Source organism: Copidosoma floridanum, unplaced genomic scaffold (genome assembly GCF_036245765.1).
Source record: "Copidosoma floridanum isolate Cflo_tuat_1 unplaced genomic scaffold, Cflo_Japanese_pri ptg000005l, whole genome shotgun sequence".
In the NCBI taxonomy this organism is placed as follows: Eukaryota; Metazoa; Arthropoda; class Insecta; order Hymenoptera; family Encyrtidae; genus Copidosoma; species Copidosoma floridanum.
The window spans coordinates 875,563-896,878 of NW_028321882.1; the positions used below are offsets into that span (position 1 = coordinate 875,563).

At 29.6% G+C, this 21,316-nt stretch overlaps 1 protein-coding gene across 1 annotated transcript in view; it reads right to left on the reverse strand.

Annotated features, from left to right (window-relative positions):
• Positions 1 to 466: 466 nt before the first annotated feature.
• Lrch (Leucine-rich-repeats and calponin homology domain protein) overlaps positions 467 to 21,316 on the reverse strand; it is a 757,344-nt gene continuing 736,494 nt past the window's right edge. Inside the window, exon 13 of the mRNA XM_089598107.1 lies at positions 467 to 653. Within this exon, the coding sequence (XP_089454233.1) occupies positions 561 to 653 (93 nt within the window). The 3' untranslated portion in view covers positions 467 to 560. The remainder of the gene's footprint in view (positions 654 to 21,316) is intronic.

The window sequence follows — 21,316 nt, forward strand, 5'->3', positions numbered from 1 at the left end:
GTAAAACTGAATGGTGATTTTCCAAACTTATTATTGATTCATTACTTTACTCTTACTTACCATGACACTACGTTTAATGCAGCTTTGACTATTAATACTAAACTTTATTTTGATTACAAAAAGTTCAATAAAATTAAATTTTTTACGTATAATCACTTTTTTACTTTAGAATGCAAAAACCATTCCTAAGTAAAGATGAATTTTATTATGTCTGCAACAATCTGGAATTAGTTTTAATACGTATTTGTGTACAAAAAATTTATTTTTGGTGTTTTCATGTTTTTAAGCATATATAAAATGAAAATATAACAAAATCGTATACTTGGATGCTAAGTTTCAAGCAAGTATTATTGCCTTTATCAATTAAAAAACATAGCCTCTCACTTTATTTCTATAATTTTTGTTCCTTAATTGACTCATAATTTATCCTTTTTTTTGAGAATTGTTATTTATTAGAAACCTAGAGTTAAATACATAAAAAAATCTAAGACTTCTTTCTTGAAACTTAAGATTTATTTAGTAATATTGAAAGTTTTTGCGGTACACATTGGCGGGTGACATTAATAAAATCCCAACATTTCCATGACAGTTGTAGCAACTCGAACAATTCCACGATTTCCTTCAAGTACATCACTAGCACAGCAAATTAATTTCTGAAAGATTTATAAAATTATAGCTGTAAGTAAACATGACAAATAAAAGAAGCAGTGTTGTATTTTATAAAAAGTCTTAAGCATATCTAAAAGCTATTTATTTAATTAACTAATTGTTTTGAGTTTAATTTTTTTTTCTAAAGTAAAAAATAAGTATATTTTAGCAAAGCAGAGTTTTTACATATAATTCAATATTAATTTATTTATTACTAGTTTATTTTCTCCTAATTCAACAATTTTTTAGCCAATTTTTATTTTTTCTCAAATTTTTTAAACCTTTTTTCGTGTTCTATGAATACATTAATGGATTTTTATTGCACTTTATTCTTTCAAAATTTCTCCATTTGTGACGAAGGTGATTTTTTAAATTAAGGACGTTTATTACAGTAAGTGGGAGAGGGGGATTGAGAGATGTGAGAGGAGCACAACGAGCGAAAATATGCAGCAATGCTGGCCATTATTTTTTTAAATGAATCTACTTACATACACGCTTTTATGCATACTTGATTCCTTGTTTCTTATGTTATTAAAAAAAACGATTAAAGAATATATTTAAATAGTTGATAGGTTGATCTAAAAGTAATCTTTTGTTTAAAAAAAAAATAAGAGATCCCTACAGATCATATAAATGCAATTTAATGTAATTTTACCATAAGGTTCTAAATTGAACTGCATTTTTTAAATTGAATATTTGAAAAAAGGATTCAGTTAATTTTTATGCTTTTTCTAATATACGTTCGTTGTTTTAATTGAATTGAATGAAAACGGTACTATAGGATGGTTTTGCTTAGCCTTCTAGATAAAATTATATTTTGGATATTAAATATGTACTAGGGATAAATGTATGAGCGTATGTGACATAAATGAGCATGAAGTTAGTGATGTAATCAGCATCGGTAGGAAGTTTTTTTGAAATCATCGGAAGATTTAATAAGCGCACAGTCTAGTACTGGCAAGCCTGGTAGCACATCTTGCTATAATTTTACTTAAAACTCTTCTTACTTTTTACATATTTTTTTTATCAAACAAATAGTAAAAATCGACACGATTTTTTAGTCAAATTTTGCTTACATTTTTTTTAGAGGCATCGTATTGCAAAAATGGCGAATAATAATTTATTCGTTATTTAGTTATCTTTTGGTTGAAGTACACGACTGTATCGATAGGCTGTACATATGTGTGAGTGTATGTGTGCGTGTGTTTGAGTAGAGGTATGAACAGCACCAGTTAGGCCTGCCTCAGTTCTGATTTGACCCTAGTCAAGCGTGCACACTATACTTAGCTCTCCCCAAAAAATAAGTCTGTGTATCTTGAAAAGTCTGTTGTAGTCAAGTCAGTCTTTTAGTATGTAAATTCATAAAATAAGTCAGTCTAAGATAGAAGCATTTTCGTAATAGAAAATCTATTCAGTCGTCTTTTCATTTTCCTCGACCCATAACCTTTCAGGTTACGGGCCCTAGCACGCTTCACGGCACTTTTCTCTCGTGTGTTTTCTTTCGTGTCCCCGGTAAAATGGTGAATGAGACACCATCTCTGGCCGAAGAAAAGAACGAGAAGTTGAGTGAGGAAATCACAATTCCAGCGGAGGAGGTACCCCAGGCGACCGAGGTCGAGGATGAGGCCGCGACGATGCCGTTCCCTCCAGAAACACCCGAAGCAGCAGAGGCAGCTCGGGGTAAAGTAGGAGATGTCGGTAAGTAACGATGTTGTTTTCAAATGTTGTGTCGGATCTCGCAGACAGTGCAACGGCGAGAGGCAGTTAGACAGGAAAAGGTCAGCAAGTTTCTAGAAAAACTCGAGAAAAATAAAGCTGTCTACTCGCACGTGATGACAGAAACGCCGTGGGCACGTGCTTAGTTGTTTTTCAGTGTGCGGGAGAAGGACAGGGGGAGGTGACGAGTAGAGTCAGAATAGAGAAGTTCTCTCCCTCTCTGTTTTATTTACAAGGGACCGCATGGTCTCTTTTACGTGCATCGTACATCAGTGTACGACCACTTACCACAACAACTCTTTTCTCCCGCGTTTTTCTATAGTAACAACGCGCATGCCTTGCTAGTATTTTGTTTTGTTTGAAATAAAAGGCAAAAAGGCTGATACATAAAAAATCTGGGATCAATACAATAAAAAGGCAGATACTTTATATTAAATATAAGTGAGAGAAAGCTGCTTCAGCCATTTAGTCTGTATATCTTGAAAAGTCCGTTGTAGTCAAGTCATTCTTTTATTTTGTGAATTTGTAAAATAAGTCCGTCCGAAATTAGAGTATTTTTTAATAGAAAATCTATTCAGTCGTCTCCTCATTTTCCTCAACCCATAACCCTTCACTTTTATTCGGTGCTATTTAGATTATTTAAAACCTTTTTTATACGCAGTTCTATAGCAAAAAAATGCTCTGAATCTCACAGTACAGATAGATTAAATTTTTAACATGGATTTTGTTATACATACAACAAACTTTAATCTGGAAAAAAAAATTTTTTTTACTAATTTTGCCTTTGATTTTTTCATAAAATTCAATCTTGCAACATGAGCCAATCGATATAACCCTGGCATTTTTTAATTTACCGTGTTGCAACCATTTTTACTTATTAGAATACATTTTACACGAATTTCAGAAAAAAATAAGTTGCGATAGCGTTCTTTAAAAAAATTTGCTAACAATAGTGTTTATTACGATTGTTTGAATTTTGGTTGCTATTTTAACTATAAACATTTTTCTTCTACTTCTGAGGATATTTACTGTTGATTTGCACAAGTTGATAAATTGTCGAACATTTTATTAGTTAAAGCACCCTTCACTGTTACACGAAGTAGAAGTTATTATCAGTGATCTGTTTAGGGTAAGGCAGCACAATAACATACAAAAATATTTAGCATTTTCCATGATAAAACTCTTATTTCAGAGTTCTTTTGATGCATCCGTCCAACATTTGCATTGTCCTGGCATACACATCAAGACCACGTTTCGTCCTAGATTGTTAGCGGGACTTATCAGTGTGACTGTGCAAATGATCTTAGCTACAGACGCTGGTCTCGCAGGATGAAATTTTTTTGTATAATATGCATTCACATACCATGGGCATATGTATGGTGGAGCAGAATGGCTGAACGAACAGTGCAGGATGTTGTGCAACATTTTTATTTGTCGCGAGTCTCTCTCTCTGATCCAAGACTCAAACTGTGAAAATTTTATTAGTTAAAGCACCCTCCACTGTTACATTTTCATGCCTAACCCCCAATGGATATCACATCTTAGTCTCTTCCTGCTTCCCGCACTTCCTGCTATTACACATATTTGCACTGGCTGTAAAAGTGGCTGTTTAGTTCATTGCCGGAAAACAAAAATGCGACACAATCTTGTGTTCCTCAGTAGAAAAAAAAATTGATTGGTTCCCTACAGGATTTTCCCAGGAATACGGGAAAACTAGTTTTGTCCAAATCAGAAGTTGATTTCATTTCTTTAATTAAAAATTAATGGTTAGTTGCCCACTTTTTTTTAGTTTTTTGATGTTATCTCCACTTCTATTACTCGAAAAGTAGTTTTACAACCATCAATCTTTTTGTCATTAAGTTCCTTCAAAATGGACATCTTTAAAAATTCGTTATTTATTGTTATAACACACTAATGCTAACAAGGGGCGAAAAAAATTTTTTTTTACCAAAAAACTTTCGATTGGCATAGAAAAAAGAATTGCCATGTCAATTTGAAAGTTACTATGAGAAAACAAAGATGTAACGTTGCACAATAAGAAGGTATTTTAAAAATTAGAAAATAATTATTAGTTTTTCGTCAATTTATTTTTTAAATTAATACTTTGAAGTGTTATTATAAACTTGATTATTAGTTTACAAGAATATTTATACTGTTGTGGTGACACAGTCACAATTCATGTTTTTATTTTTTTCTGATCTTGTAGGACATATACGAACACCAAACAAAATTTATTACTGTACTCGAACCTAATGCATACTCAAATTACTCATTCACTTGGTCGATTCACTTTTACTAATATGTTTTTTTTTTTTTAAAGGTTCCTGTTCAGTTATCGTTATTTATTATGTGCATGATAAATATATTTTATCATGAATTTTTTTATTTTGTTAACTTGATATTTTATTCGATACATTATAACTGTATGTCACCATCGTCTACAAAAAAGCAAATGCAACTTTGTTCTGTCCAGGAGTCCGTCGACCCCTTACGACTGGTTTTTATATTAAAGTTTATCATATCCATAACAAAATCGATTTTAAAAATTTAATTTACCCGTTCTGTGAGGTTCAGAGCAGCCAGTTCAATTTTCAAAGACTTCTACATGTGCAAATAAAGAAAAAATAAATTATTCTTGCACGTTTTGGCAATAGAAAAAATTTTTTAAGAACCTTCATGAATTATTTTGATTTTTTAAATAATTTTTTTTTGCTACAAAACGTTATGAAATTGTGCAAATTTCATCTTGCGAAGAAATTTTTACGTTGCATTAATATTGTAAGAACTTTTTTTCGTTTAATTTTAACTGTTAGTGGATGTAACAGTTAATATTATCTAGTTCTTTTAAAGTTCTCATTAAGTTAGTTTTTAACGTTGCAAAGTTGCAAAAAAAAGATCTGAAAATGTTAAGACAACGTAATGTGCTACAAGGGTTACACCATTTATATTCTAAAGTCTTACAGAAATGATCAAGAAGTATAAGAAAATTGAAAAAAATAGTTGTGCCTGAGCACTTCTATTTCAAATTTGCTTAGCTTGCTTACAAACTGTGCATTCAATTGATTTAAGAGAAGAAAGAACTTTCAGAATACTAGATGTTTCCTATGCAGAGTAAATTTAAAAGACATTGATAGAAGCTATTACAAGAATATTTACTTTTTCTCTCTATACATAGAAAAAACAATTACAAAAAAGTTATAGTTAGATAGGAAGTGGAAGGGAGAGACACTTATAAGGGTAAAGTATGTGAATATGATTAAAATTTTGTCAATTATCACTGAGCTAATGAGATCATTGCTTAAAGTATTATACGTATCAGAAGTTCAATGAGTAGTTTGTTACAAAATTGAGAAGTTTTCTAAAAAAACTTTAATACGCTACTAACTTTAGTAAAATTTCCAAATTGTTGATCTCCAGGCCCATCCAGACACATAATGTTCAGCAGCCTAGATCCCATTCGTCTCTAAAACTACTTTTTTGACTTTAAAAAAATTATTGTGTATCCCTACAGCCCACTAAGAACATTAAAAAACGTTGAACGCAATCAAGTGCCAAGACGTCTAATAATGGATTATTCAGATTATTGTTTACTAGTTTATCAATAATGACGACTGTGAATCGTAGAGCATGTACATAATTATGAGTCACTTAAAGTTGGAATTAAAGAAATAACTGTTAAGTTAATTTTATGGATAAAAAAATTACAGAAAAGTTTTACCAATTGATCTAAGCTTATTAATTCAATAAAAGATTTTTTTGTTTCAAATGTCAAGTTATAAACAAGCATAATTATACATCTTTTTTGTACCCTTTACTATCTAGTTCTATTACTGTCATACTCACACCTAAGAAAGAGAACAATTTCATATGGATTAAATGCCAAGTATTTTGTTGATTTAACGCAGAGATATTTTATTTTTATACTCTAACTTTGATAATAGAGGTCCTTTCTACCGAATTATTCGTGTATCGTTGGAAGATAAAAATAGCAGGACAAAATAGAATAAGTTGGAAGCCAAAAGAAGATGTAGTTGTGTCTGACCATATTTTTGAGCTATTTCATAATTTTAATTACAAATGCATTAAAATTGTTTACAAAGAGTTAACATTTCATTAGAGAATCATATCACGATGGTTAATAATGGTTGATGAGCTTGGTTGCGAAATGTGAAAAACAGATGAAAATAGCGGTATTTCAAATTTGTTTACAATGAATAAACAAATTATCTAGAAAGTCTATAAGTATGCTTTAACTATAGCTGTTGTACGGGACAATCATACTCCCAACTGTAGACTTTGTATGTTTGACTAATTTTGCACAATTGCAATCGTTTATGAAAAAGGCATGATTTTTAAATTTTCTTCTTGCTCGTAAAGCGTTTTGACAATGTCGAAAATGAGTTTATTTTTTTCATTTGTTGTTGTAATTAAAATCAGTTGCTTGTAGTGAATCAATTAAATTTCAACAGATGATATGTAAAATATCATAGAAAATACCGTAAAGCAGAATTTTTTATGAAACAGCTGTAAATTGTCTATTTACAAAGTAGAAGTTAATTTACGATCCCCACAAGCAGAGATGATTTTTGTTTTAATCCTTCCAACTTTGTTGATAAACATAACCTGTTGAATTTTAAACATTTTTTTCCCTAGTACCTTATATATTTTAAGGAAAGAATTATTCGACAATTCTAAACTGCAGTTTTATATAAGAAAAACAGTGCAGAAGTGTGTTCCTCACTCGTGTTGTTAAAACACAAGTGGAAAACGTAAATCACTGTTTTAGTAACTATTTACGCTCAGCAGGCGTTAAATCCAATATCATTCGCTCACAATCACTCGCAGTAAAAAAATTATTGATGTCTATACTATGTAAAAGATGTCAAGGTACAACTTGCAGTGAAATCGAAAACAAAGTAAATGTAGAACCAAGTTATACTATAGTGAAGTTCAATGATATAAAATACGATGCAACCAACTTTGATACTATAATGTTCAAAGCACAGATGATTGTACAAAAAACAATTAAATATATGTATACGCAGTTTGAGCGAAGCCAAAGATACCGTTGAACATGTGACAAACAAGAGATGGAAAAAGTAACTGTAAACATAAAATCGTGTAGTATGAAACTATTAGTTATATCAATATTTTTATGAAACTCAAGGTTACTTAATTTAATAATTTAGTAAAAAAGTTAATTGTGCTGTTCCGTTTCAACGAGGCTTAGTATTCGAACGTGTTAGTTATGATGATAGTAACATGATATACACAAATATTAGAAAATAATCTAATTTACCGATGGGTAAGTATTAATAAGAATAATTAAATATTTTATAGATATTTTCTTTCAAAGACAAGTTTTGCTTAGAAAACTCATTTTTCAGTACAAAGTTACTCGTTTGCAGAAAAGTTGTCATACGTAGTAATTAAAAGAAATGTGGCACCTCGATCAGGATTTAAACCTGTAACTCTTTTCTTGTCGGAAAAGTGCGTTAAAAATTTCGCCATCGAGGACTCGGCGACTCCTCTTCTCAATTGCTACATTTTATTCTTTCGGTGATTTTTCAGTCGATGCCTGCTTATATGGTTTATAAGAATATTAGAAATTAATCCAATTTTATCGATGTATAAGTATTAATGCGAGTATTTGAATTTAACGACATTTCCCATCTATTACGAGATTGCCAAGGCAACTTGATTTTTTTTTCAGTTAAACGACAATTTGTAGAATAAATGTCATATCTAGCAATTGACAAAAAGTGCCACTTCGACCAGGATTTGAATCTAGAACTCTTTTCTTGCCGGGAAAGTGCGTTATCGGAAAGTACGTGAAAAATCGCCGAAAATATAAAATGTAGCAATTGAGAAAAGGAGTCACCGAAACCTCGATGGCAAAATTTTTAACGCACTTTCCCGGCAAGAAAAAAGTTCCAGGTTCAAATCCTGGTCAGGGTGGCACTTTTTTTCAATTGCTACGTATGACAATTTTTCTACAAATCGTAGTTTTAACTGATAAAAAAATTGTGTAATCTCATAATGGATGAGAAATGTTGATAAACTCAATTACTTGCACTAATACTTACCCATCGATAAAATTAGATTTATTTCTAATATTCTTATATACCATATGAGCAGGCATCGACTGAAAAATCACCGAAAATATAAAATGTAGCAATTGAAAAGAGGAGTTGCCAAGACCTCGATGGCGAAATTGGTAACGCACTTTTCCGGCAAGAAAAGAATTCTAGGTTCAAATCTTGATCAAAGTGGCACTTTCTTTTAATTGCTATGTACGACAATTTTTCTTCAAATCGTAGTTTTAACTGAAAAAAAAAAATCGAGTTGCCTTGACAATCTCGTAATGAATGGGAAATGTCGATAAATTCAATTACTCGCATTAATACTTACCCATCGATAAAATTAGATTAATTTCTAATATTCTTATAAATCAGAATTCTGATAATCCTTTTTACAGTTAATTATATATATGGGTGACTGCCATAAGAGGCTTATTTCGTGTCCGGGGCTCATGCTACTACATGAAACCTAAACTGAATATTCTTATTACATAGAGTTACGTTGAAAAAGTTAGACTTTATTGGAAAAAAACTTTTAAGCTGTCATCTGGACTACCTCATGAGATGTTTAAGAGAATATTGTTAAGTGTCACTTCCGTACTTGGTCCCAATTTTAATTTTGCACGTAAAAGATACCTAGAAAAAATAGGCTTTCCTGCCATATCCTCGCACATACATCGTCAAGTGTAGACATCTTATGCCTTAATAACATAAATTGTAAATCTAGAAGCAAGAATTTTTATCAAATAAAATGTCCCACAATTTAACCTGTAAAGTTGGTTATAGTGGAAATCACTTTGCAAACTACACTGTTGTGCTTCGGAATACCTTTAAGTAGTCACTTTTCTAATATCATTTGACAAATGCATAAACAAAAACTGTCAAAAATTTTAATCCATTTAATTGTACATGTTTTTATTTTTTATTCTCGTGTGTACACAAATTTTGGTCGCTTCCGTCGACTTCTGGTCCCAGCAATCTGTTACTCACACATATAAGTAAAATTTCTTTCTGTGTACAATTAATTGACGACAGTTGTTTTGTGAGCAGAAATTTAAATTACTTGAATTATTCTCAATACTATGAGTGAAACTCAAATGTTCATATTTAATTGTTACAAAAATATCATGAATTTTAACGAATTTTTTTGTTTAACTTCTGTTCCAAAAATTCCATCTTTTGTCATCAAAATATTGATATGCGTGGGGCATTCCACATAACGCCTCCCCCCACCAACCCTACAAATGAAGGAAAAATTTGTCTTTTTCCTCTGTTCTTTTAACCCCATATTTTTTCTTGAGCTTCCACCATCTCCTCACCACCTTTTCACTACCCCTCACACGATTTACGTTATCTTTCATTGTGCTTTTACTGTCCGAGTAGATTTTTTTTTAATTAACTATAAATTTTCTACTCAAAGTAAGCTTATGTTTAAAAAAAGTTCTTTTATAATTAAAAATTTGTTTCTCTGTTTGTCTACACCACCCAGAAGGTAAATAGATGAACTTCATATATTCTTATAATATAAGAGTACATGATTATTGATATCTAATGTCTATTAATGGATGGAAAGACTTATGAAACAATATTGAAAATTTTTATTAGTAAGTATTTTGTTTTAGATACGTCAACATTTTTCGTTCATAATATTATATAATTATGTACCTAAATGGCTAATAATAATAAAATGTTAGAAACGATGGGAATTTCGCCCTATAATTATGACTTATTCTTGTAAACCATATTTAAAAGCTGTATAAGCCACAAATTACTATTTATTTCTTGACTATCCTTTGTTTTATTATTAAAGTAATTTGGAAAACAAGTACAGGTTTTCTAATCATCATTATTTTGTTTAAACCTAAGTAAAAAAGTATAGTTTAATCAAAAATCTCTTTCCAATTTATCTTTTATATTATCAAACTGTTTTCTCTTTCTATATAAATAAATATTCCATTTTCATTTTTGCATTTTGATAAAGTTGACCATGAGAGAATAAAGGTTTCTTTAAGTACAGACTAACATTATTAAAACTTTGATATTGAGATTTATTGGTAGTCATAGCAAAAGCTCAAACTAAAGGAAATATTGTTTTGTGTAAGATTAACGGCAGTAAAGACGTATTTCCAGTATTTAGAGTTATTGTTTAAATAAAAACGTTCTTTTCAATTTCCTCTCAAATTATTATTCTACCTTACATATTTTTCTTATAGAATCAAGTTATTTGCAACCGTGTACCATTACACAAGTCATCTGATATGCTTAAGTTTTTCATTAGCATTACTATACTTCCAATTTTTATACTCAGTTCATGAGGTGTTAAGTTTTCCCAAATATTATTTAGCATTTCTACAGGAAAACTAATACAAATATTATCGTCTGATTCATTCAATCCCTTGTAAGTTGCTTGATCTATGATATAATACAAGTTGGACTCTCCTATTCATTTTTTTTCTTAAATTATACTGTTAAAAAAGGTGTATTGGAACATAAAACGTTTTTGTTTTTCCTTCTCTAATTTTCCAACTTCTTGTGAGAGGTATTTATTTCATCTTTTATATAACTTATGTAATCAATTTTACCAAATAAAAAAAAAGTTTTTTGTTTAAAACCTTTTGCTTCCTACATCAATGCCTACGGTTAAGTTGAGAATGACAATGGACTGACTGGGAGTTGCACACGAAGCACATAGGAGGGCAAATCTTTACTAGAATATCTTCCTATATTATGCACTTAACTGAGTGAGGCATTTCACACGACCCCCCTCCACAGCCCTTCAACATGCCACTACTTTCCTCTACGCCCCGCCACCGACTCCCCATTAAATAAGATAAATTTCCTTTATATTTTTGCTTATTTTGACCCATTACGATTCTTGTCAAAACCCTACATAGCCCTTTACCCCACCACCTCCAAATGCCTCCCATTAGTTTTAGACAACCTCACCGAAACTCTACTGATATTTATGGACCATGACATGTAGACATACGTGTGCGTAACGCATATGTGTATGTAAACATTTTATTCAGACATGTATATTTTTTTATTTTTAATCTACAAATATGTGTCTATATACACATATATATTAATCCATATTATGTAGTTGTTTGTGTAAGGAATTCTAGACTAACCCCGTAAAACACAACACAGCTTTACTATGAGATAGTTAAGAAGATTGATTTTTTTTCAATGGTTATAAAAAAAAAGTCAAATAGCCAAAAAGTACAAACATTTACATTAAATTATATGCATCGACAAAACTACCTAGTTACAAGATGATCATTTTACGAAAATGTGATCACAAAAGTTTGCATACGATAAATAATTAACATCGGGTTGGATCGCTATTATGGTTTCAAACTCAGGACTTTCCAAAAATGTTGATTTATGTCTGAATTCTGAAAAATAACCAGATAACTATAATAGGTAAATATAAAAAAAAAATTGTTTTGTTCTATTGTTTGGATCGTTAGTCAATTATCTGTTCTTCTAGAATATGATACTGGGTACTTTAAAAACAACTGAACAAAAAATAGAATACTTACTATATTCTAATATTATGGATGCAGATTGTCTTACAAATCAGATTACGAGAATTTAAGTCCATTATGATATGGGGAAAGATTGACTCAACAATAATTTAGAAATTCTCATATCGTAATAAAAAACATCCATTTTGATTATTTAAGATATATTCTGGAAAGTTTTAAAATTGAATCTCATTAAGGATTATAAGATGCAATCACTTATGCTCTTTCTACTGCTATCTTAATCTATCGGAAGTCAAAAAAATGTATGCAGAAGCACCATCAGCATAAAATAGCTATTATGAATACATGTATGCAACCAAAATCAGTTATAATAGTAACATGTTATTATACATGGAAAGAAATTAACGTAAGGTATACCAAAATTCTCAAAAACATAACACCAAACGATATTTGATATACTATAGTTAAATTATTTCGTTTTAAATTACTATTGATTTTAGGTGATATTAAAATCAATATTTTTGGTCAAGTTTTGCCATACGTATATACAATTAAATTTCAGGAGCGTTATCTATCTTACACACACTTTTCAATAACTATACATCCTGTAAAAAAAAACGCCTGAACAAATTGAGAGACTTATTTCTGCACAAATTTCTTCGGGTACTGTGGAACGTACAAAATTAGTCATTACACATGCTTCACGGTCCTCATACAAAACTCAGTCTTCATATGGCTTCTAATTACAAGTATACAGAAAATTTTCCAAAATCTCTTACAAACGTACTAAATTTTAAAATACAATGCAAGTAAACAGTTGCCCACAAAAAAAAACAAACAAAAACACGAAGGGTTGCATGTGCAATGATAGCACTCGACCATTTATTTTATTTGTTGAAAAAAGTTTTTTAAGAACTCCTAGATGATGGCAATAATTGCCGAAATATCAGACGAATGTTACACTTTTTAACAATAAATAGACCTGCTTAACCAAATTGTCGATTATTTTTATACCAAAGAAATCATTAATATAACAATTTTTGATGATGGAGATTGAAAAATTACGTAAATTATTAGCATCAATCTTAGATTGAATATTTCGAATCATCACTAACGTTGCTTGATTGTCTTGCTGATACTTGAACTATGTACAAGCAGTTTTATAATTATAGGTTGCTATAAATTTCTTGTTTTATCATTCATCAAGATAGAGTTGGGAACATTACAAACAAACTTTGTATTCGAAGGTTAGAAATTCAATTTCATTTTTTTGACATATATATTATAAAACAAGTTTGATATTACACTTTTCACTATAATTAATCGACCAAATTCAACTCTCGAAATCCCTTGCTTGTTTATTTACAATGTTCAATTTATCAAACTCCAACTTTCTTACGACATTATTTTAGCATAATTATCGCTTTGCGCACGCGTACGCGGACATGTGAGTGCGTGTATGTGTGCAATCATATTGCACCACACATGCACTTTTCAAATTCTGAACAAGTTTAGCATCTGTTAAAATTCATATTTGGCCAGTCTATGATATAGCACGGAGTGTGTGGCAAGGAAATATTAATGAAAAAAGAACAAGGAATCGTTCTGTCCTCGATCGCTAGCTGGAACTCTTTAGTATATCATACTAGTGAGCTATCTAAAGACAAAAGTAAATAACACTAGCACTAATATACATTATGATGACGTTCCTAAGATCTGATAGTACATATTCTGCTACGAATTATTTTTTTTAAATATCTCAATGGCATAAAGCAATAAAATTTTAAGGAGGTTTGAAAGTATTGTTTAGAAAGGCGAGGAACACAAATTCCTCCTTGCTCGCGCAGCTGGGCCATCTTCACCACACATCTTCTCTAGCACTCTAAAAACTTGAAACTGTGTTGAATAACGATTGTAATTGTAGTTATTTTTGAAAAATGACAGGCAAGGGTTGATTTCTTTTGTCGAGCATCTTCCTTTTGTACCAAGGTATCTACAAGAACTTTTTTTTCGTTCTCACACATTTCTATTGTACCTTTATTCAAATTGCAAGGCAACCTAACTTTGTTCTATCATAAGAGACCATATTAAATTAAGAATTTTCCTCTCCAAAAATTTCCGTGATAAAAAATTGGAAAAATTCATGTGTACTCATGATGTGTTCAAATATAAAAAACAATTTTTTTTTGGCATGATTCTACATTTTCAACTTTTCTTTCGAATCTCTTTAATATTCTTTTACCGCGTATTAGTTTTTACTCTACTGTTCGTTATTTTCTAACGTAGTCGTAGCTATTTCATGGTTCTTTTTCTTCTTTATCTCACTCCGTGTATATATCTTCAATAAATGAAACAATTAAAAAGCCATACGTGAAGTGTCTATCTTTAATTCTTTTGCAGCACTGTTATTTGCAAGATTTATAAAATGATTATATATACTTAGGATGTGAATAAACAATGTTACTTAAGAAAAAAATTTTAATTTTAAGAATGCATAATAGAGTTTAATTGATAAAAGTATGAGATTTGTAGACTTTAAGATTGAGACTTTTTCTGTATTTACCAAGACATTTTTAAACTCGAGACAAAGCCCGTATGAAAGTAAATGTGTAAGAAACATTTTTAAAAAAATAGGCTATTATGTAATAACCCATAGATGATGCATTGGTCCAACGATTCTCGTTCAACACGGTAATGTTCATCCGAAATTTCAGTATAAATTATTACGAAACTTTTTCTCAGTGTATTTATTATAATTATAAAGAGCTACACAACTTTTTCTTAATATTTTAGATGATTTTCTACGGAATAGCAGTTAAAATTCAGAAGTTTAAGAAGTACGTAATAACAATTTAATTGTATTTAAGAAATTGTACTCTTTTATCTGCTCATAAAATACTTTATCATGGGAGACAAATAATTGAGAATCATATTTTACTCTTAGTAGACTTTAAACTGAAGAAGAACAGGAAACACGAAATAAAGACTTTAATTTTTTCCAAAAACTTAGCCCTAAAAAATGCAACAAAGTTAACACAAATACAAATTTAATAAGAAAACTATTAGTTTTGTCTGATTCGTACATCTCCAGCACTCGAGGTACAAGTATAAGACTTAAAGTTGATGATGCAGCTAAAGTATTATTGATCATAGCGGAGTAACAGAATCAATGTATTTGCAATCCACCTAACTTTATTCACTATACCATTGACCAATTATGACATGATTACTTAAATAATTTATTTTTCATCATTAATGAATTGTAAATGCAACATAATCAAATAACCGATGTGTTTCTAAATATTATTAATAAAAAAAACTTTGTTCATCAAGTAATTGTTGTACACCAATCCAAACGTTTGTCTGATTTTTAAATTGATAATACTTTCGAAAGAGCAATTTCTTTAAGGTTTCCTAATTAATAAGGACTTTTTTTGAGTGGTTAATAATTCCAAAAAGTATGTAAGGTAATAAAATACTAAATGAATTCTAAAATAATACTGCAAAAAATTTTGTTGATGATAATGATAATCGCGCTCTTTTATATACTAACTTGATTTTAGAATAAGAAGATAAATCATGTGAATATTCTTATCAACTTATACCGAAACGAATTAAAGATACACAAAATCTTATGGATACAAAAATATCTTTTAGTAAAAAAATGTTCGACTCACGTAACAAAAAGCTACAGTAAGATGATATAATTACTCAGAATAGAGCTTTAATGGTTCTGAAAAAAAGTATTAGAAGTCAGAAATTTAAGAGGTGTATGAAATACAGAAATTGCTTCGGAAATAAGTAGTAGAAGGAAATTTTTTCAAATTCTCCATTTAAAAAAAACAGTGATGAAATTACTATTATTAAAAAAACTATTGAATTATTATTTTTATGGATATTTCAAATTGTTAATTTCCAAATCAGTATTCATTCATTTTATGAAAAATGGATATTGAACAATATATGTTTTAAAATATTTGTTCATTTAAATAGTTGTCACGTTAATAGTGTTATGCTTACATAACAGTATGAGTACACCAGTTTTTTAAATAAAAGAATCCTTCAAAAGTTAACTGAAAAAACTAAAACCTGGTACAGCAAAGATAACGCAAAGCAAAAAAAGGTTTATACGTTAGACAGTAATATTTTTATTCATTTCTCAATGAAAATTTTGAACCATATACGTAAAGGTTTAACACCACATGAACTCTTAAAAAATACGTGCAATAGTCATGGTAATTAGAAATGTAAATATATGAGACGGTTTATGTAATGGTAATTTATTAGGAATGACTGAATCATTGAAATACAACGTAAAAAGAGAAAGAATAAGCCACGGACCTCGATCGTAGACCTATTTACCTCCAAAAATAAAAGTTATTTTCGCCTCTTTATTAAACCTAGATGATATGCAACGTACGATCAAATAAAAATTTATATGCAATAAAAACTTATTATTCTTAAACGTGTTCTACAAATTATTTTTATACATATGTATTTATGTTCTAATTTGATGTTTTATGAAAAAAAATGCAATTTTTTAAAATAAGACCTATGTAATGAACCTTAATAAGTTATCTTAAAAACGATATTTCGTAAATCCAATATTATCAAAAATTTGAGTTGGAGATTTATTTATAATCATGAAAAACGCTAAGAGAAAAAGAATTTGTTTTCCGTATGAAATAAAAGGTAATGATAATAATAAATTTCCTGTATTAAAAATGATTTTTGGGATGAAAACTCTTTTGTTAAATTTTAATGAGATCTATTAACACCCTTGTTAGTAGCATAATCTTTGCTGTAATACGTTTTTACTTTTTTTCTTACACGATTTAAAATTTTATTCTTCAAAAAGTAAGTACATGTTATTTAAGAGAAATGAGTTAAATGTTATTTATTAAAAAGTTTCTTAAAACTTCTAGGATTCCTTTAATTTTGTTACTTTGGACATAATTTTTTGTTAGATTTTAAGACAAACTTGCATATAAGCAACTTTATGACTTTTACTACATATAAGAAATATTTGTAGTCTATGTGCGGCTTCTATGAGACTCAAATAACTATCACTAATGTATTTTGTTATGAATCTCATGACTCTTATTTCTCTCTAGAACTTATAAAATGCTTTATCATTTTATTTATGAATCTAAGCAAAGTGATTTTTGTAATGTAATGATTATATACAGAATAACATGAACCTTAAGGTTACATAATCATTTATTATGTAACAATGCACTATCCCTAAAAACTTTAGAGTAGGCTGACGAATATAAATGCAAAAAAATAAATTAAAAGTAAAGTTTAAACATGTGCTCTTATGGTAACTAAGCATTCCTTTAGCTACACAACACTCAACGTTATGCTATCTCAAAATATCGAAACAAATACAGGCATACGTTTTCGTTTCCTATGTTAAATGTACAGAAAATCATCAACTGCTGTAATTTTAAGCTAAAGCGCAAATTTTACATAATCGTTCCTACAAACTTTTGTATTCAATATCATTAACTAAATTTATAATCAGTTTCTAATTTGAATGAATAAACAACGTTCACTAATAACTATTTAAAATTCAAGCAGTAATAACCAATATCAACTTGATAGTCGAACTTTTAACTTGGGAATCATAAAACAACAACCTCAAAAATATATTTCATGCTTTTTATCAATGCACAGCATATAAATTTTACATGGTAATCGTATTAAGTTAATAATATGATATTACACGGTACAACCATTGAATTATTTATCAAAATTTTTCCCCCCTGTTTTTTTATCCTGTAATTATATTTTATCAGATGTAGCAATTTGTAAATGGATTTTTATCAGAAACTTTAATTATTTTTATGTAATGGGAACAACATTTTTTAAATTGTTTCAATTACAAAACATTAAATCGTCTTGTTAATGGACTTAACTTTGAATTTTGATTTAAAATTGGGGAATATATAAAGAAACTTTTAATATTTATAAAAAGTGAGATTCAAATGATGTCTGTTTTAAAATATTTAGTAATTTTAAAAACTGTTAATCCGGTAGTACCGTCTTTACTTAACATGATAAGTATAACAGTTTCTTAATTGATCAAATTTTCAGGGAACTAACTAGGGGGATCAAAACTCAGTGTATAGATAACGCAACATATAAAGGGGTTAATAAGTCAGACAATAAAATTCATATAAATATTCAGTAGAAATGAAGAATAATATTTGTGGAGAATAATCACCTAATTAACTTAATTGCAGTTGCTGGTAGTTGTGGCATTTGCTATAACCATTAATAAATATTAAGGTCGAAATTTCAATCATGTAGGCTTCTCTCTAAGAAAATCTTGGAATAATTATACATAACTTATTAAGATGCTAACGTAAAAATAGGATGATTATTCTAGGATACTGTGCAGGGCGGTCAGCAGAAAAAAAAATAGAGCAGGAGGCTGTGGAAGGGGGGGGGGTATTATGGGCCAGTCAGGGGTTTCATTAAAAAATTAAATAAATTGAAATAACGGCGTAAAAAAGCTAATTTTTCCTCATTTTGCGGAAAGCTACTTTAAGGGGCAGTGCAGGCTGTGGAAAGTTTATGATTTGTGGTGGGAGCTTTTATGGAATGCATTACAAAAATAGTGTTTGTGGTATAATTCAGATATGAAAAAAAAAACACTAAAAGATACAGCAGTAAGTTTACCAATCATGATAACTTTTTAAGTATGTGTAATTTGAAATATTGTTTGGTTTATTTTTGATGTATTACAACATGTCAAAATTTTAAATCGTTTCAGATTTTTGAATTTTTTGCGCTGCATTTAGTTGCCATTTCTTTATTGAAAATAAACTTTTTTTTTTCCTTTTAAAATACATTTTTTTTTTTTTATTAATATGTTTTTAAAAACAATTATGAATGTTTATAACTTTTGCTGTCAAATTTGACCATTACATTTAAAATTATGACATGCTTGGCATTAATTTATTTTTTCTTTGCTTGTTTTATTCTTTTAAACATAGAAAATTTATTTTACAATTTGGTAATTATTATTTGTTTATCATTCATACTAAATGTTTATAGCTTTCTTGCCATTAAACTTAATTTGATTTTTTGAATTTAATGGTAATTTTTTAATTAACTTTATTTCGATGACAATACTTTTTAATTGGCTGTTATCTCATCACAAATGTATAACTGAATTTTTTTTTTTTTGAACCCCTAAAGTAAATGGATTAACATGACAAAATTAAACATTGCAAAACCAAACAAATTACTACAGAACTCAATAATCTGTGGAAAATTTTTTTACAAAATAATAGTTGCTGAATGCGGTTTGTATTAACATCAAGATGATTACATTATTTTACCTTTTCAACAACAATTATTTTAATTGTTTTTTTTTCACTATAATGGACTGTTTGATAATAAGGATGTGTATACATTGTAAACTAAAGGAAAAAAAACCTTTATGGTTCATATCCCCAAAATAATTAAATTTATTTCGATTAGAAAGATTTGTATTATTGTTATGTATATTTATCTATTATTGAAAACTTTAGTATCTAAGTTCGAATCATTATTAAATTTTTTCGAATTGTATTTGCTTTTTGGATAGTGATTAGATAAACCGTAAAACAGTATTAACGTCAATAAGTCAATAGAACTTGAAAAAAAACTACGTCAGATTATTGACTTTCCTTTTTTAGTCAACAATATGCTAAAATGGATAGATCATTGTCTTAAAATATCGAATTTAAATGTGTAATTTTTCGGGTATTGTAGAAATACTTAAATAATTAGATATTTGTTAATTTTTTTCTATGTTTAATATATTTGAATATTTTTTTATTTTACTCTACTTGATTTTTTGGTTGATTCACTGAATAAATGTTGTGATAGAGCTGGTGTTGACATGAGTCATACTTTTCAACTAAAGATTCATGGTATTAAATACCAAATCAATTTAATAAGTAGATGTATGCAAGAGTAATTTTTGTACTAAATGCTTGATTGTTTTTGTCAATTTCATTCATGTTCATTTTTAAATTATATTGAGTTCTTAGTGTTGTGACCGCTTAAAAGTAAGGTAGTCTAGCATAATGCGCATCGCAAAGGCCAAGTGTACTGGAAAAGAAACAATATGACACCATGAAAATCAATTAATGATGATAGTCTGCGAATCTCCCACGCCCAAAGCAATTACCAAGCCGCCGAAAAACCGAGGTCTGCTGTACAAGCAAGAAGTAGCAACCTTAGATTCAGCTCTGGATGGCCTGCCTAGTAGGTCAATGGTACCTTGCTTCTCGGACTTCTAGACTAATCTCACACTTTGTATTTAAACCTTTCGCGTACGCATTACGCCAGAACTTATATTTTGTTTGTAAATTATGATTGAAAATACAAGTAATCCATTTATAACTATTATTTAATTATTATCATTTTACACCATTGGCTTAATAATCGTGCCACGTAACATGACGGTTATTAAGCCACTCTATTATAAGTCTATCTGCGAATAAGCATTTTATGTTGATATAGATATGATTTTGAGACATCGGCTCTCTTGTATGCTGTAGAATTGAATATATATCATTAGTTCTTCATAAATTGTTTAATACAATTTATTTACTTATAAAATACCTCATAATACTATGCCATCTGTTAGGATAATACAACAATGATGCCTTAAAGAGGCTATTTTCAGGTTTGTGAGTAAGGGATCCTTGAACTTTTCTTTGAACCATTTAATGTACTCGTAATATTGAGTACTGACAAGCACCAAAACTTTTCATAGTCTACTACCTTGTCACCTTTACATGGAATATTAGAAGGGCAGGTTATTATGTTCTCAAAAAGTATAATTAACAAAGCAGAATGTTGCAGTACAAACGTGAACCGTGACCCCACGACTTCATAATAGTCATCATGGTGACTCTCTTCGCGGCAATTATCCGCATATAAATACAAGAGAACGTCACAGTGTATAAGAAGTTTTACCTTTGGAGACAGTAGAGGTGAATTTGAAAGAGATAACTTAAATAAGAGGAGGGAGAAGCAGAGGTAGAGGTCAAGCTGTAGAGAAGGGGAACGAGCTTGCTAAAATACAATGGGATTATTGGGATACAATTGGGATTATTATTAAATATTTTTTCTCATACAACTATATAACGTACGAAGATACATACAAGTGGGCCTCAGCACTCCTGCCCACTTCGCGCGGTAACCCCCGATAGCTGAAATTCAAGCACAATACGTGTGCACAATGTTAAGATCTTAATATAACTTCTAATTTATTAAAATCGAGTTATTATGCGAATGTACAGGTAAATAATGCTTATTTGCAAACGAATGAATTAAAAAATTACGGGACATATAAGGTATTTTTAACAAAAAATT